The sequence below is a fragment of the Pelmatolapia mariae genome, linkage group LG23, assembly GCF_036321145.2.
Source record: "Pelmatolapia mariae isolate MD_Pm_ZW linkage group LG23, Pm_UMD_F_2, whole genome shotgun sequence".
Classification (NCBI taxonomy): Eukaryota; Metazoa; Chordata; class Actinopteri; order Cichliformes; family Cichlidae; genus Pelmatolapia; species Pelmatolapia mariae.
Window position 1 is genome coordinate 17,539,445 of NC_086246.1, and position 18,330 is coordinate 17,557,774.

At 40.3% G+C, this 18,330-nt stretch overlaps 1 protein-coding gene across 2 annotated transcripts in view; it reads left to right on the forward strand.

The window, feature by feature from the left end:
* Window positions 1-17,140, forward strand: part of LOC134620101 (fibroblast growth factor 14-like) — a 72,569-nt gene extending 55,429 nt beyond the window's left edge. For both annotated transcript variants that reach the window (XM_063466035.1, XM_063466036.1), the window contains exons 4-5: window positions 9,628-9,826; window positions 9,935-17,140. In XM_063466035.1, the coding sequence (XP_063322105.1) occupies window positions 9,628-9,826; window positions 9,935-10,083 (348 nt within the window). In that variant the 3' untranslated portion in view covers window positions 10,084-17,140. The remainder of the gene's footprint in view (window positions 1-9,627; window positions 9,827-9,934) is intronic.
* Window positions 17,141-18,330: the final 1,190 nt, after the last annotated feature.

The following is an 18,330-nucleotide window of genomic DNA, read 5'->3' on the forward strand; positions in this document are numbered from 1 at the left end:
GATCCCTTCCCAGATGCCTTAACACCCACTCACATCCTGGGCTATTTGACCTCAGTAAATCACATGATAGGGTGGGGCTAGGTTTCCCAATGGGTTCACCTGAAACCTTGATTAGGGAAACCTTGGCTGATTGGGACCCACAACCCTTTTCACGCCTTGGCTCGTGTGATTAAGTAGAGGATCAATAGGGGGCCCATGACCCTCTTGTGAACACTCCCATAGGGCTTAAATCTGGGACTCTCCACCAATTGCTCTTAGAACTGAAGAAGCTTCTCAGATGAGAGGTGAAACGTCTTCAAGGAAACTTAAAGAAGTCCAGATGCTTTTCTTTCCAAGCTCCCTAGACCTCTCAGGTAAACCTTCTCTCCCTTTAAGGCAGGGGTGCCCAATCCCAGTCCTCGAGAGCTACTGTCCTGCAGCTTTTAGATGCATCCCTACTCCAACACAGCTGAATCAAATGTTTTGATTGCCTCTTCAGCATGCCATCAAGTTTGGCAAATGCCTGATAACAAGCCATTCATTTGATTCAGGTGTGTCGGAACAAGGATCCATCTAAAAGCTGCAGGACGGTAGCTCTCGAGGACTGGGATTGGGCACCACTGCTTTAAGGCCATTGTACCTTTTTTCTGATTGGCTATAACTTCCAAATAGAAGGTTTAAAGAGAAGGTGTGTGGAGCTTCTTTCCTCATAGCCATACCTGTGTCCCTGAGATGACCTCATTAGCGATATCTGCTGTTGCTGACATCATGCAGGGTCAAGACTAGAATCTGTCTGAAATGGAGCATTTGCAGCAGGCCCGAGCATGGGCTTTTGGATCACATTACTGTTACAATTGACCTTATTTTCAGTAAGAGGGCCACATTCAGTGTGATGGGGCCATATTCAATATGAACATCAACCATTGTAATAATATAAATATGACAGAAGAGAACGAAAGGAATATTTAGTCCTCCCTAACAGGAGCCTGTGCTGTGGTTGTTGCTGCGCCTCTAACACACCTGATCCAATTAAGAGCCACACATTTTCATCACAGAGTAATTGGATCAGGTGTGCGGATCTGAAGTGGTTGAGGAACACTGTGGTGTTGCTGACATGCTGAGAGCAACGCTGTGATCTGAATCAGATTTATGCTGTAATTCAGTATGCCTGGGCTGGAGGACATCCTTTCAAGTCTCTTTCCCAAGCACACTCCTCGCTCTTTTGTTTCCTTATGCCAACACTTTTCTTTCCACTCCTCCTCTTCCTCCTTCTCTGTGGGCTTCTTTTCTTTAGGATGATTTGTTTACCCACAATTCCCGTGGGTAATTAGCTCTGTGATAATAACTGGTGTTGGAAACAAACACACCCACTCACTGAGCAGTGCACACAAACAGACACACAAACACACGCGCATTGGGATGAAAAACAACTTTCTTGAGCTAAGTCGCATTAAGTCTCGTTACAAGGAGAGCAAATTCACGTTAAAAAAGGGGGGAACAAATACGAGCAACGTGTCTCAGCATTTGGTAATAATAAAACTGTACAATTTTTATGATGTTTGAACTGAATTAAATGACCGTAATGTTGGCTGATAATCACTGCCATTAACTTACTTGGTGTCTCGATAATATAATATTATGATCATTTTGTGGTGGTTGATTCGATTTTACACCGGCAGCAATTAAATAGAGTTAATGATTTTTTTTGTTATAATGAAAAACATGACACTAGGCTATTCAATTAAAAAAAATAATAATAAAAATAACTTGATTAAGTAGACATTTAACGAGGATGTTTGGAAGCTTGTTTCCGCCACAGAAAAAAGTTCATGCATAACCTAAAATTCGGAGTAAGGTATTTAAAATTTCGAGTTAATCAGTCAAAATTTCGAGGTAGCAACTTGAAATTTTGAGTTAGCTCTCCCAGTCAGGAATATCTGTGCAAGTATGTTAATTCCTTGTTATTGGAAGCATTAGATGCCAGCTGTCCAACAATTTGGCATCATTTGCTAGAAGGCATTCAAAGCTGAAGAACCTGGTGTTGATTAAGTCATGTTTGTTATACACTGGTAGCTCACTCATGCTGATGATACTACCTGATTTTGAGCGTGCATGCATCTGTGCCATCTGCTTCTGGGTAACAAGGAAACAACCTGATTGGCAGAGCTAACCTGGAATTCAACTTGTCAACTCAAAATTTCGAGTTGAGGATGTCATAAGAAAATGATAACCGGAATAAGGTGGGAAATTTTAACTTTTATCTGAAAAGGATCTTTGTGTGAATCATAATATCTTAGATCTTGGTATTGGCATTTACAACAACCACTATGTGAAAATGAAAAAAGCAAAATAAGACAAGAGAGAAACATCCTTCAACCATGTTATCTGTGATGTCATTGCATAGTTTGTCCACAAGAGGGCACTCTGCAGCTTCCCTATTCACGACCTGTAATATGAATGCCAGAAACGCAACAAGAAGCTGATCTGAGCCGAGCGTTAACGAGTAAATACATAACAACACAAAACATACGGCAGAAAATTCTGGTTATGTTTTGTTTTTCTGAAAGAAAAAATATCGTCTGATATATCAGAATATCAGATTTTTAAATTCAGAAACATTGGAATCAGTCTTAAAAAACCTATATTTTTATATTTGGCTGTAATTTGTGTTTACATTCTCTAGTTAAATTAATTTAGATCGATGACAGTTTGGCTCGTCTCCTTACTGAATGGAAGACTGCCGCTGGGTCATTTTGAAGTAATGGTGTTCACATTGTTTTCATTCACTTTCATAAAGTAATGCATGTTACTGGACTGCAGATTACTTAGCCTCACTCCAGCCTGCTGTCAACAGTTTCAAAAGGATTCATGAGAAGACCGTAGTTAAGACTGATACAACTCCCTCTTAACTTGCTCACTCAGTCTTTAGTCTTTTAGCCCACAGTCCAGGACAAGCAAATCATGAAGCCTGTGAGTCATGTAGCAGGTGCCACAGCCACAGGTCTGCACACTTTGTCTTCTTTTAACCTGTGTTTGATTCGGCTCCCTTCAGCAGTACATGTTCCTCATTCTCAATAGATTATAGGCTTTGGTAAAATGCAGTAATTACTTACAGTGGTGTATTGTTGCCCGTGTTTCTACTGGGAAGTTCCCAGTGGCCAGCAGTCAAGCTGTGGCAGCATTATCAGCTAGGTGCCAAGCTCTGTTATTAGTGCAGCCTTACGCTGAGCCAAGACTTTAGACTGCTTCTCCCTCTCTCTCGGTCTGATTTTGAATTCCTTATTTTTTAGGTCTTTAATGGATGAGAGACAAAGTGCTGCCTGTATCAATTTAGTCTGTTTTTGAGCAGCATGTTTAACATGTTAATGGGCTCTTCTCTCTCTCTGATTATGGCTGGCCTGAAAAGCGGCGTCTGTTCAGTCTAGCATGCGTGTGTGTGCGTGTTATTCAAAAAAGATAACAGTGTGCATGCATGTGTGCAGTGTGTGTGTGTGTGTGCACTTTCTCTAAATCTCTGCAGAGCGCAGAGAAATGACAGCGTTAAAAAAAAAAAAAAAAAGGAGAGCGATGGGAGAAATACAAAGATAAGAAAAGGGAGCGAGAGTAAAAGAGAGAGAATCCCCTGCTGTTTTTCCAATCAGGAGGCGTCGTCCTCCTCGCTTGGTGATTTATTCTCTCTCCCCTCTTCTTCATGTCCCAATTTCCAACCTCCCCTCCACCCCACCCCACCCTTCCATTCATTCTTTCTCCCTGTCTTTCTTTCTGCGGGCAGCCCGTGAACATAGCTATTTAGAAATGACGACAGAAGCACATTCGAGGCGGGCCGCGCTGTTAACATGACTCACCTGTAAGGCTGTGAGATTTTCATATGAAGTCTTTCTTCTACTTCACTTCTTCTTTTCTTTTTTTGTCTTCTGAAATCATACTGGGCCAAATGTTGCTGCTGCAGACCATAAGACGTCAAAGATCTTTTATTTTAAAAGCAGCATTAAATGATGTATGACCTTACTGACTGACATTAATAAGTGTCTGGCACCGCTTCTTGCGCGCCCCGGCAAAGATCACCCTACTTAACAAATGAATAATGAATACAGGGTGCAGGTCAAGACTACATATATATATTATTAAGCTGGTGTTTTGCAAGAATCACAAATAGTCAGCTCTGCGGAGATGCTCTTTATTTAAAAGGAAGCCATCTGATTTGCTGCGCTGTGTTTGTGTGCGGAAGGGGTGTCACTGACATTGCCAATAAATAGAGCATTCATTCATTATAATCTGCCTTGTTTCGTCACCAGCCAATCATGTAGTCACATTTCATATCCCAGCAAGCCCTCCTGCACCTCCCTCCATTCATCCCCTAGAGCCACAAGTGTGTGTTTTGAATTGGCGGCATCTCCCGGCCGTACCTTTAAAACCGTATCACTTTAAATGTCTTCCTATGTTAGCGTGAGTGGATGTTGCAGAGCACCAAATGCATCATATTGTTACTGTGTTAAATTACCAATGCAAGTGTTTCTCTCTCGCTAGTGCAGCCCTCCCCTCAGATGCACACAGACATACACCCACCCACCCGCTGACCCCTCCCTCTCAGCGCTGGTTGGTTGCCACGGCTACCGTGTCGCCACTCTTCCTCATGTTGCTATGAGACTCGGACCGACAGACCTGAGCTGAATGACAATGTGTCTGTGGCTCTGGCAAGAGGCCCACAACAACCAATAAGAGACAGTCTAGACAAACACTTCCTAATCTGGGGTCTGGGGACCTCCGGGGTGATTGTTTGGGTTTGCAGGAGCCTTTGCAGCCAAATGAGGTGCAGTTTATTAAGTATTATTTTTATTATATTATTACTCCAGCACCGTTTTGTAAATTATTGCGTGATTGATATCTGTGCTTGATTAAGACAGGAGTGCTCTTGTTGAACGAGGAGGAATCAAAATGAATGCTTGGATTAAAATTTTACAGTAAAACAGAGGTAGTTAGAGCTATCGTATTCAATATATATCAATATATATTCTACGACAGTGGGCTGCTGACCATGAAAAAAGCTCCTCACATAATCAGAAGAATTTCACCAAAGCTTTTCAGCCTCCTTTAGCTCACTGTTTTGGTTTTTAGACCCTCAGTCACTCCATTTCCAGCCACACAGACACAAGTCATCTCCCTGTCTCGGTATGTATATTAATATGCAATCTTGGTTTTCTAATCATCTCTCATGCTTTGATATAATGACTGAAAATCACTCTAATTTCCCCACAAGGGCTATTGAAGTTTAATCTTATTCACAGAGTAAAAGGACATAACAGATAAAGTGAATACCGTTTTGGGAGCTTCTTCTTTGCTTCTTCCGCATTTGAACCTCAGAACTATAGAAACTCCCAGCCATTATTCAATTAACTGATCGGCTTTAAAAAACAGCAGATTAAAGAACAGCCATTGTATTATTCTAGTAATTTATCACGAGAAAATGCAAAATGTTCTCCCATTCCTGTTAACCCTACAGTTTTAATCAAAAATGGACTGATAATGAGATTAATCATTAAGTGCAGCCCTAAGTGGAAAGCGTGCTCTCCATAAATGATTTCATGCTGGTTTGGTTTGATATTACTTTTATTTCTACCCCAAACATAGATTTGATTTGCCAAAGGCGAGTCGTTCCACCGTCATATACATATTTTACGAACTAACAAACTACATAATACAACAAAGAAGAAAAGTACTTGTGTTGCTAATCCTCTAATAAAGCAAAAATAAGGGAATGAAGAAATAAATGCAAGAAACATATTGCTTTTATATCAGCTATGATATCAAAATCAGTTCTGTAGTATGTACAGGACATACACAGTGGTTTCTCCCTGACCCATGGTGTACAACTAAAATAAATAAATATAATAAATAAAGTCCAGGTTAAAACAGAGAGCTATAAGATTATGAGATTATGGGTAAAGGAAAAAAGAAATATCAAGATGCATTTCACAGGATATGTGATACCTTTAAAGCCTGAGCCAAGAGATAATTGCCTGAAAATTCATATTTTCTGAAAATGGAGTGTTTATTGAACCTTCTGACAAATTCAAAAAGCTAAATAAATAAATATTAATTTGCATGTATGAGTTTTAATTAATGAGGTTCATAAAAATGTGAGGGTCATAAATGTTATGTTATTGTGATAAACATGTTAGAATATCAAGTAAAAGATCCAAGTAGAAATTATACATCACTAAAATTGTTGTATCTGAAGTTGTATATGAAGGCATTGTTACCAGTAGTGCTGGGCGATATGACGATATATATCGTGTGGACGATAGAAAAGTGTCTATCGTGCCATTTGTCTTCTATCGTTTATATTGTACTAACCCAAATTTTATAAATTATTACATAAAATATATAATTAACCCTTTACAACCGGTCGGAGCAGGCACACTACGTTTTACCTAACTATTTTTAAATCCCTGTAGAACTGGAACCACGTAAGGTAGTGCAATATTTTTTTTTTGCATATGAAACCGGAGGAGTATGTATGTACTTACATCTTATGCCATTAGCTTGTCCAAGGTCACGGTTTCCTTCCACATATAACTTTGCAAAAATTACATAAGAAGCACTTGCAGCAACAAAAACATAATATTCTAGACTTGCAGCAACAAAAAGATATTCCAGAAACATGCTTTGCCGACGTTCATAAGACTTCCTACGTTGGCATATACGTCAGCGGGAACTATCACATGTCCGCCATTACCTGCCCGAAACCGGAAGTGACGTCATTTTCGCGAAAGGGCCTTATAAGCCTATGTTGGTGTTTTTAAAAGACATGTTTGACTTTATGCTTTTCTGTATCGTTTCTGGGATGCTTAGAACTCAAATTACACTGTTGGAAATAGTTTATTTTGATGCATTATAATATTTATTTTCATTTTTCCTGTAGTATATAAAAATTAGTGTATCTCAAAAATAAAACTATGAAGACACTCAAAATAAATTTCTCGTGGTTGGAAACTTTTGTATTTACAGTTTTGAGGGATACACCTCTTAAATTTTTTTTAACTAGAAATATATGTAAAAAACAAAACAAAAACGATTTTCAATTTTTTTGTAGTTTATTGCACTACAGGTTTTTGCAATTTATGTAGTTACTATGGACTTAATGCATACATATTATTAAAATTTGGGCTATAACGGTTGTATTGATATATGGAAACTTGAAATACTCCCACAAGTATCCCACAATACTCCCTACAGCATGAAAAAACATAAAGATAAGCTCTGGCGGACTTGGTTCTATGGTAGGTCTTAAAGGATTAAATAGCCTGTGGAAATCCTTTGTGCCGGTGGCAATAAGACTGTTTAACTCTTCCTCACTCTGTAGGTGATTCTCCTGAGAAGATTACCTATGTTATTCTGTTCCCTCCCAGACCGTGCAATATTACCCAAGAGTACTTATTGAATATTTGTTTTCATCCCCCCATCATACGCTGCTACTCCCTTTATTCTATTGCACAATACTTTGTCACTTTCTAGAATCGCCTGCACTGATAGTTAAGTTATTTATTCACCAGGATATAGTTATGTATATTACTTCGTTAGAGTTATCCGATACTATGTCTTGCACTATCCTACTGTATATTACTGTACACTATTCTTATTGTATATATTGTATATCTTATATCTTATTCATCTGTTCCTCTGTCTCTCCTGCTGCTTTGAGCATGTACATGACAAAAGAATTTCCCTCGGGATAAATAAAGTTGTTCTTATTCTTCTTATTCTTAAATATATTAGTGTTGTCTTCTCACTGTACATGCTCTTAACTTTATGCAAGAAAAAAAAAAGTATAAAAAAAAAAGATATTTTTCGCAAAGAAACTCCGTCTCGTGGTTTGCGAGCTGGTGCTGCTGTACGTGCACCCGGATTTGCGACATACTTTACGGTAACTCAAATCAAAGACCGCACCCTCGGCACTCGCTGTTTACAGACTGCGTACTTTCTAGATGACCACAGGTCAGGTCGTATATCGTGATATATATCGTTATCGTGATACAAAATAATTCATATCGTGATAAATATTTTTTCCATATCGCCCAGCACTAGTTACCAGTGCTTATTTGTTGTGGTGCATTAATTTTGTGATGGCTAAATGTTCAAATACAGTGGGATGAAGACTTTAAAAAGGCATATCTTTTATGTGTGGCTTTTTTCCTGCCTGGTTTAAATGGGAGTAAAAGAAAATAAACCAAGTAAGCCAAACTATTATTTGAAGGACTGATGTAATTTCAGAGTTGATTACAAATATATATAAAGCACTTTGGTTCAACAAGCAGAGCCTCCTGATATGTCATCTGCAATTATTCTATGAGTCTTTTTAGTGTTTTTGTCATGCCTCCGTCCATTCACCCCCAATAGGTCGCAGCAGATGGCCTGCCCTCCCTGAGCCTGGTTCTGCCGGAGGTTTGTAGCTGTGAAAAAGGGAGTTTGTCCTTCCCACTGTTGCCAAGTGTTTGCTCATAGGGGTCATCTGATAGTTGGGTTTTTCTCTGTATTATTGTACCTTGCAATATAAAGCATCTTGAGGCGATTGTTGTTGTGATTTGGTGCTATAAAAATAAAACTGAATTGAATTGAGTCTGAAAACCCCCAGAAAAGAGTAACGTTTTATCCCAGCCTGCCTTTTATTCGTACTCGGCAGTGCAAGCGCACACCGGGGAGAGACGATTTTTCTCCCCGTAAGAATAACACCTTGTCTCTAGGCTGAAATATACTCCGCTGGAGGCGCCCGCATCCATGGAAAAGAGTTTTGACACATAACAGCAGAGCTGATGTGGGTGGGGAGGTGAGATCTTTGGGGCTTTGTGTCACCGGAATCTATCTGCTTTTTCTTTTTATCTGTTTAGTTTGCTGTCGGTGCACATAGCCAGAGCGTCAGGGGAGAACGAGAATGACACGGGTTAGAGCAGTACATCATTCAGGCGGTGCTGTGCTTCTACTCTCTGTCTGCGGCTGGTCAATATCGGGGTTTTTTTCTTTGGTTGTTCCTTTTTTTTCCTACAGAATCTGTTGCAAGAAAATAACACCAGATCAAGCATAAGCAATAAGTCGAAAAGGGACAAATTGTGAGGAAGTGAGACTTTACAGATAATAAACTTTATTAAAGTCTCACGCAGACAATAGCAGCAAATATACAGTGCAAAGTAGTATCTATACATAAAGCACACATAATAGAAAACTGTATTAAGCTTGAAATGAGAGAACAAGACAGTTAAACCATAGAAATGCAGACAGTATAACATTTATTGCAATTTTATTGGAATTTACTGCTCTAAAGTTTTCACATTTGCCCACATTCACAACAATATACACAGAGACATCTTGGTAGACTCTCATTAAAAACTTTTTCTTTTTCCCTTTTAAACTGAAAGCAAATATAACACCACTGTAAATTAAGTTTTTTGTAACAGTGATGCATACGTACACTACGTGTGCAGCTATTTCATCAGTTCATTTATTTTATTCTGATACCATTTCAGTTCAGAATTTGGTTTAATAGTGTAGAAAACATAAATATTTCATGAGTTCAGCACTGCGAAAGAAAACATGGCTCGCAAACTGTGGTAAAGTAATGTGATCGATATTTTCTTATGTCTCTGTCTCCCTCAGGAACTGTTCACGGCAGAGTGCAAGTTTAAGGAGTCGGTGTTCGAGAACTACTATGTGATCTACAGCTCGATGCTCTACAGGCAGAAAGAGTCGGGTCGGGCCTGGTTTCTTGGCCTCAATAAAGAGGGACAGGTCATGAAGGGCAACAGGGTCAAAAAGACCAAACCAGCAGCACATTTCCTGCCTAAACCCATAGAAGGTAACAAACTGGGCTTTTTATTTTCACTTTATATATGTATACATAGACATATATCCTCTGTCTCTCTTCACACTGTCCTTCTGCTTTTCCTTTGCTCCTTCCCTGCAGTTGCGATGTACCGAGAGCCTTCGTTACACGATGTAGGAGAGGCAGTTCCCAAACTGGTCGGGTGCCCGCCATCAAAAAGCACAACCACTGAACCGGTAGTCATGAATGGCGGCAAACCAGTCAACAAACCCGACAAGGAGGAGACATAACCCCGCTCCCTGTTTTCTCCTCGCCTGGCTGACGGGAGGCCAGGAGAAGCCACAAACTCGCCCCCACCCCCACTGCTGCGCTCTCCAAAAAACCAAAAACTGCAACAAAAAAGGTAACAAAACGAACAACAGTGGGACCACATGTCCTGCCTCACCGGGGGGCCCGTAGAGACCACGCTGCAGTTGACGGCGGGGGGAAAAGGGGAGAAGGAAGACAGTAAAGTCAGGCTGATGTCTGACTGATATTTCTGAACTGGGACAGTAGCATGTCCTCATCATATGGCAGAAAGCAGGACTTAAAATCTAAACAAAACAAACAGAAATCTGGAAAAAAAAAATGTCCTCACCGGTATTTTTCTGTGACAATCTGTAAGAATGAGGCTGTCGTCCCCCCCGCACCCTCTTTTTCCTTTTCTGTTTTTTCCTTTGCCTGGTTCGCTCGCTTGCTGGTGGCCACAGACACACATGCACGCAGCGCAGCCTCCCCACAGAAATCGACCGCGCGTTCGGGTTCGATCTTTGAGTAAATAAGGAACAGATTAAAAGCATCAGCAAACATTGGGCGAAGAGAACACCTTAAACCAAACACTGATGATTCAGAGGACGCTTAGTCATCGATCAATTAAGATTTGGCACAGGACAGTCTGTACTAAGCACACAAGGACATGTGCTTGGAAATTGCCGAATGCACTAAATACACGGTAATCGCACCGGTTCACCTGTCCCTACTTTTGATCACATAATAAAGAGAGACTTGTCATTTATGACCACATAGCTTAAAGCATGTTTGACTTCTCAGTATTCTTTTACTGTCTGTTTGTCAGTTATTATTCTAAACAAACAAAGCACTAGTGATTTTTGAGCTACACTGCTGTACAGACGTAAATCGGATTTGAGTTTCTACCTCTGTGTCTTACACCCCCCACCCCTTTCTTTTGTTTTGGTTCCTTTACAAATGCTATGATTTCCACATCGCTGACATAAGTGCAGCTCAGGAGAGGAGGAGGTCGGCTGATAAATGAAGAGTTTAGGCATCGAGTTGCTCAAATCAGCATGTAGCTGAGTATTGAAAGGAGAACGATTTACACAAATTCCTTGTTTGTAGCAGCACAGAGAGTATTGGAGGCATGCTGGTGTCTAAGCAGCATGGTAGCAGTCAGTGTTTACATAGAGTAGCAGATATTCTAGACTGGTCGGCTGGCGCTATAAGCCTGGTAGAACTTTTATTTTTATTTTATTTTTCAATTGCCTTCCCATGTACTTGAAAACAAAAGCAGGAATTAGGAATGCTGAACAGGGTAACTGATGTTAAAGCCACTGTGTGTAGAACTTGAACATCTCTCGCTTGACTACCCCAGTGTGTCGGAACCAAGGCCAGGTCTAGATCGGGAAGTGTTGCCAAAAGCCAGTAAAAAATATGGATGTAGCTTCTGGGTCTGAAAAACGAAGCAAACGCAGAAGTGCCTTAGAAACCTGTACTCTTTTTAATGGCCAGCAGGGGGCAACTCGTCTGGTTGCAAAACGACTTCTGGCTGTATAGAAATCTACGGGAAAACAGGCCTTGGCTTTCTTGGTCTGTGACCCCTGTAAACACTTACCTGATGACTTTATGTGCTTTCAGGTCACGCTGAATAAAACACCATTTTCCATTTTGTCAATTATGGTCATTTTTAGAGTTAGGATGATTACCCTGGTCAGCTCATTGGCTAACAGCTGGTGATTGCCAAGTCACTAGCCAGTGAGCAACTGATCCAGTAAACAACAGCCAGATCTGCGCCTTGTTGTCACCAAGACGCAGTGACGGTAAAAACATTCAGCTTGAGGCTTTAAAGCAAGACTTTACTGAGCACTGGGGGACGTAACAGTGGCTAAGTCCGTCTTTTATACTGGCTTTGGTATTGCCAAGGGTCTTTTGCATTAGTCGAACATTTAGATTCTTCAGAGAATTTAACAAAAACGCACTGTGAAGTTGGTTCAATGAAAAAATTTGCTAAACACAAATTATAAACAATGATACAAGTGTACTATCAACTAAGTATACTGCAAGGGTCCGCTTAAGTCCAAGTGACAGACTTCTGCCATCAAAGGGCAAATATGAGGCTCTGCGTTATAATTAACTCGTTCAGGGTTTTCACAGGTCTTCGTGCCTTTATTATCAGTTTTCATTGTGAGTTTAAAAAAATAACCTAAACTGTAGGATTATAACAGTGAGTCAGTAAACAATGATTTAGAGTTATTAAACACATTTTAAAACCTCTCAACACACACAAACAGAAATTAGGCACAACAAATCAGCCACTTCAGTCTTAGTCATAATAGCATTAGCGGGTCCTCTTCAGTGTGCCAGCTTTAGTTTCATAACAGATTGTGTCTGGTCCAAGTACGAGGACTTCAAGGTTGCAAAAGGTTCAGTCATCATAAAATAAAAATTCTTGTTATCAAAAAAAAAAATGGCCCTGAAATTCATATTAGTCACTAGTTACCTCTGCCTCAATGTTCAAGTGCCATTGTAGCTGAGTCCAGAAGTTTAGTGGTTTTTAAACATCAAGAGCCACAAAATAACTCTGGGCTGTGCTGTGTGATGAATGGGCTGGGAAAGAAGATGATGCTTGTGAAATGTCGGGCCGACAGTAATTACACGAACGAAGCTAAAATGAGGCACTTATAATTAAAAGTAAGAAAAAACCTCTCAAGTAATTTAGCCTACGATATGTTTTATAAGGCTTATAGTGTAATCTTTGTAATGTAAACTCGTTATCTGAGAGCTAACAGATTCCAAATAAATGTGGTGGAATAAGGAGAAGAAGATTTTTCTCTGAAATGTTTAAAGTGGGCGTGTTAAGGTTATTTCCAGCTTTATTTTTTTTTAGCTTTGCATGAAATACTGTTCAAAATAATGCTTATTTGCTGCCCTTTAGTTAATCCAGTGTCTGAAGGCAGTTGTTTTAGCTCCTCCTTTAAGCCAACTTCCTTTTGATTGGCTGCCCTTTGTTTACTGGTTCCAGAGCTGTGCGCCTGAGCTTTTGACTCCTGCGTACACTAACTTCTTTATTTGAAGCTCCGACCATGTTCGATGTGAACATACTCCACTGTAACAGCATATGTATATAACAGATTATAAGGAAAAGCATGATTGGTTCCCTTTAAGTCTATTAAAATATGCAGCATGTTACCTTCCACCTCTGGTTGCAGATCTGTGTGTCAACGCTGGATGTGTGAAGATCCGAGCAAACTGCCTATCAGCGCTGCATAATCAGGCAGGAGAAATGTTTGTTTTTGGCTGTTACATTTACACACAGTGGCTTTAAATCAGCCTGCGCACTGGCCTTCAGAAATCTGTGTAGTTTACTTAAAGTGTGGAAAAAAAGGTAGTTTCTTTAGAACACAATAAAAAACCCCACCAAACAGCATGCATCAATCCCAGCGTTGAATAAAGCGGTTGTAAAAATCGAAACACTCGAGAACGACAGTACAAGGTAGAAAATCAAAGAGATCAAACCAAATAGATTCCCCCCGCTTCGCCCTCTCACTGTGACTGTCAACATGGCGCCAGTCTGTTCTGGGCCTGAAGCCTGTTCAGGCTGCCAGCCTTTCTGTTTACTCGTCTTTCTTGTGACGGCAACACTAGATGCCAATTAACTCCTCGAGAAGTTACACTAAGTAGTTGGTCACATCGCTGAGATCCAACACTTCAAATTAGCGTTCAGTGACAATGAGGCATGCAAATGAATATCTTCTGCGAGGCTCAGGATTGCAGTGCGTCTGCTTTTAATCGATGAAAACAGACACTGTGCATCTCTCTCCCTGTTGTGTCGAGTCCCAGTTTTTTGGGGGGAACAAGCGCTTTGCACGCTAATCACGCGACTGAACCACTGTTCAGCAGCCTGCCGACACGAACTAAGCCCAATACCTACATCAAACGAGCGCTGGCCCCGAATCTGCGGCCTCAGCAACAGGTATGTGTTGCCGTAGCGGACGAAACGCAGAGCTGGTGTAAAAGTCGTCTCGCTGCGTTGTGCAGAAGATCCCCTCTGTGACTGAAGAGACTGTGAAAAACACTAGACAGCTCACAGTGTTTCTAATTTTCAGATTTTTTTTTTTCCTCACATACGCCACGTTTTTTCTCTCCTTCCCTGATCTCATTAGCTGTTGCCTTCATGTTCCAGTATGTGTGGCTGACCAGCGTTACATAAACTTATCCAGTCTATGTGGTGATGCAGGTGTAATTTCTCAGCCCTTAAATGCTGTTTTGAAAGAAAAACATTAGTTTAAAAAAAAGAAGAAGAAGTCTTATTGAGCCAAATGAAAAAAGAGAGAGATGTTTCTTTGTCATGTCGTGTTTCAAACTGTAATCTTGATACTGAAAATCTGCAAGTACATGTGCAGGTTATGAGGTAAAAAAAAAATAAATATATATATATATATATATTGCTAGCTAAATGAGTGCCTCTCATTCATCTCCAGCTAAGAGAGCTGTGAGCTTGCAGGGCGGCTGTAGATTTGTGTTAAACCCTCAGCCTTCCTGGAATTCGCCAAGGTTTACTGAAGATTTCCCCAAATTCTCAGAGTGGTTTGACTCCAGCTCTGCTCTGCCTGACGTTACTTTGGATCTTGTTGATAAGGAAGACGTCTTTGACTGGTGTTGTGCTCGTCTCACATCGAAGAAACGTGGATGTATCGTTTATTGACTACTCGTCGTGTCGCACTAGGGGTTAGTAATAAAAAAAAGGTTTAAAAAAAGAATAAAAATAAAAATAAACCCTGACAATCAGGTCTGTGAACTCCCTTTTTTTATTTCTTAATGTGTCCGGTGTTGCCTGTGTCAAAGCAGAACCTTTTTAATGGCGCTATAGAGGACGATGTTTTTGTACTTAACAACCATTAGGAGATACAACTGGTAACAAGGCTCCAGGACAGCAGCTGCTTTTCATTGAATTATTGTCAAGCGACTAATTTGCGCTTCGCTGCTGGCAGAGGGGTAAAAGATCGACTTAGAGAGGGAACCGAACCTTTCTCTATTCAGAGAGCTTGTTAGGTTACCAGCAGGGGTCCCATCCTGTGAAAGCAGCTATTAAAGATCTACGGGACATGCTCAAGAATTAATGATGGCTGAGGCCACCGAAAAATGGCCCAGTTTCCTGGCTACTGACCAAATATAGAGCTTCAATAGTGTTTCTAGGCTGGTAATCACAGCTCCTGGTTCAAACAACGAAGGCACAATTACTGTCAGCTTCTCCTGTGAGAGATTCCTCTCCACCGGGTGGGTAGCCGGGTAGCGGGGCTACAGTCACGAAACGTCTAGCAGGCGTCTCAGCACAGGAAGAGAGTATCTGATTTAATTAGAAGCGAGCAATCGCGACAGCCCGGGTCATTTTTAATTTCCACATACCAGTACCGCTCGTGTTCTTGTGGCAGGTACACATGTAGCCATCTTACTTTGTCCTCTGTGAACTGTAGCTTCTGGAAAAAACAAAACAAGACGAGACATAGCAGGGCAAAAAAGAAAAAAAGCTTTTGTGACTCGACCACTGCGGTGCAGGTGCACTTTAGAGACACAGGAACATGTAATGGCTAGCACTGTACTCCTGATGTAGCCTGTCTCCCTCAGGTTTCTTTTTTTCTGTTCTACTTTATTCCTCTTACAAAAGACTGCCTTATTACATCTGAATCTGCAACGAGACAGTAAACGCGCTCTCCTCCCAGCTGTTTCTTTCTCTGAACACTCTCATCCCACACACGCAGCAGATAGTCACTCCTCATCCTATTTTACTTTTCAATTATCCTTTGATCCCCAATCTTCTGTTCACTGTAACTATGCTAGCTTTCGCTCTCTGCTCGTCTTGTAATCATGCAGCCAGAGAACTTATCCCTCCACAACCACCCCCCCAATTTCTGGTCCTCCCCAGTCTTTCTCGCTCTCTCTGTTTGGACAGTTTCCCCACCTGTTGCATGGTTTTCAAAAGAGGAAAGACGACGAGGGCTAATGCATGTGGTTATGTAGGAAATGTGCTCTCGAAACAAAACAAACATTTACAGCGTAGCACCGGTGAAGCATTGCCTCTGGCTCATCTCTGCTGTCGGTTAGCACTGGTCATTTATTAAGTATTATAGGATCAGTTTCCAGTGGCATCAGAGACGACTCACAAAGAAATATTGTTTTTTTTTTTAAACACTATCCATCATTGCAATTTCGCTAATATTGTTACACTAATGCAAGTCTTAGTCTTAATACTTTAAGCATGCCATCAATATTTAATTCAATGCCTGAGAGTAAGAAACGTTACTGTTGTGACATGAAAATAAGATTGTTGAATGAGAGCCTTTGCTTTTAATAGCCATGGCAGATTAGAGATTAGGAAGTTGTTTTAGTTAAACTGTTCCCCCTATTCCTAAAACACAGTAATCTTCTGTGACTCGAAAATAGCAAAGCCAGAATTGACTCAGAAGATTTTCTTCCTCACTCAGTGGCTGGATTGTGGTGTGTGAGTATACTCAGAAGCCAGGCTCTAAAAAAACACCTTTCTTAGTCAGAATATATCATCTTTATGTTACCTGGCACCCAGCTGGTGCTGCTTTTTCTTAAGTCACAAAGACAACAGCTTGTCGTGCAGTTATTCTTTTCTTTTTACTTTTTTAAATCAAATAAAACATATTTTATGAGCCAATTAGTGACTAAACTACCCAGGCTTTTCCCACTGATAGCCTTGAAACAGCAAGAGCGTGTATATACATTTATGTTTGCTTTCAAAAGGAGATTCTTACTAAGTTGAACAGATGTAACTCACATAAAAGCAAAGTTAAGATGAAGAATAACAAAACCACAGCCAGTTGTATCTCCCCAGTGCAAGCCATGCAGGCTATGAGCCAAAAGCAAAGTGTAGCTCGTGCTAACTTTAAAGGAGATTCCTCTGTCTGTCAGTAAATGTACAGTTACCTTTACATATATAAATATATATATATATATATGTATAAATATATCTTATGCAAACAGAGTTTGTCTGCACTGTACAGTTTGTGTCCAATCCATTGTATACACAATGAAAACAAAGATATTGAATAAAGGATTTATAGAAAGGAAGCGTGACTGGGCTGATTCATTGATTGATTTTAAATGCTTTGATTGATTTCTCACATTTCAGTCCACTGTGTTTGCATTCGTTTGTCTTCAAATACCAAACAGACTGCTGGAGTACTACCCCCCCCCCCCGTGTGTCAGTGAATCTAGTGAATCAATCTGTGCCATTTGAAATTATAAAAGCCCCTTAATAGTGGGGAGGGATCGATACACCACCACTGCGATATTTTTTTAGAATGGCAATATTGTATGAATACGGGGGACACCAATTATCTGTATTTTTATTTAATAAATTAAAATACTACAAACAAGAGGGCTCCACCATCCTCAGGCAACGTAAACCATCAAACGCTGGACACACTTAGCTTGACAAAGCAGTCTACTAATTCAGCACAGGAGTATAAACAGCACAGCAATCTCTACAAAAAGTAAACAAATAAATAAACCAGTGGTCATTGTAATTAATATGTTCACATTCTACAACCAATTGCAACTCATTTGGTCTACATGGTTGCCTGGAGCTTGAGGGTGTTGCACACTCATGACCACTTTTGATCACAAGGCGATTGCACAGGTCGCCTAAAATGAGGCAACCTTTCTGCAACCAGTTGCAGTCTGACTTGGGCTGACTGCAATCGCTCGCAAAGAGTTTTTCAAATGTCTATTTTATAAATGCAGACAGATTGCCAACATGTTGCCATCAGTCTGAAAGAATCCTTGTCTATGAACGCAACTCGAGGGGACTCGACTCAACTGTTTGTATTCTGGTTATGGTCATGTGAAATGGGAAGGTTGCTGAGTGCAAATGTAATAGTTAAATGTGAATTTCTGTATGTGGAGACAGCAACAGATATGTGAGTTTTGAGTTAATTGCTGAATTATCAGAAACAGATTGCATGTAATTGCCAACTTGGCACATTCAATCACAGACTGACTGTGTTATGGCAACATTTACAGCAGGTTATACTAACAATCTCATTTTTCAGCAAAAAAAATAAGTGAAATGAGATAATGTTCTTATTGGATAAAACAGATATTGGTGAAGTTTACCTTTGAGGACATTTTTTTGTAGGCGATAGATCACAGTATATGTTACTGCGATACACAGGATATTGAATAATTTTTTAAAATTGCAGTAATATTTTATTGTGACTGTCTGATGATTCCCACCT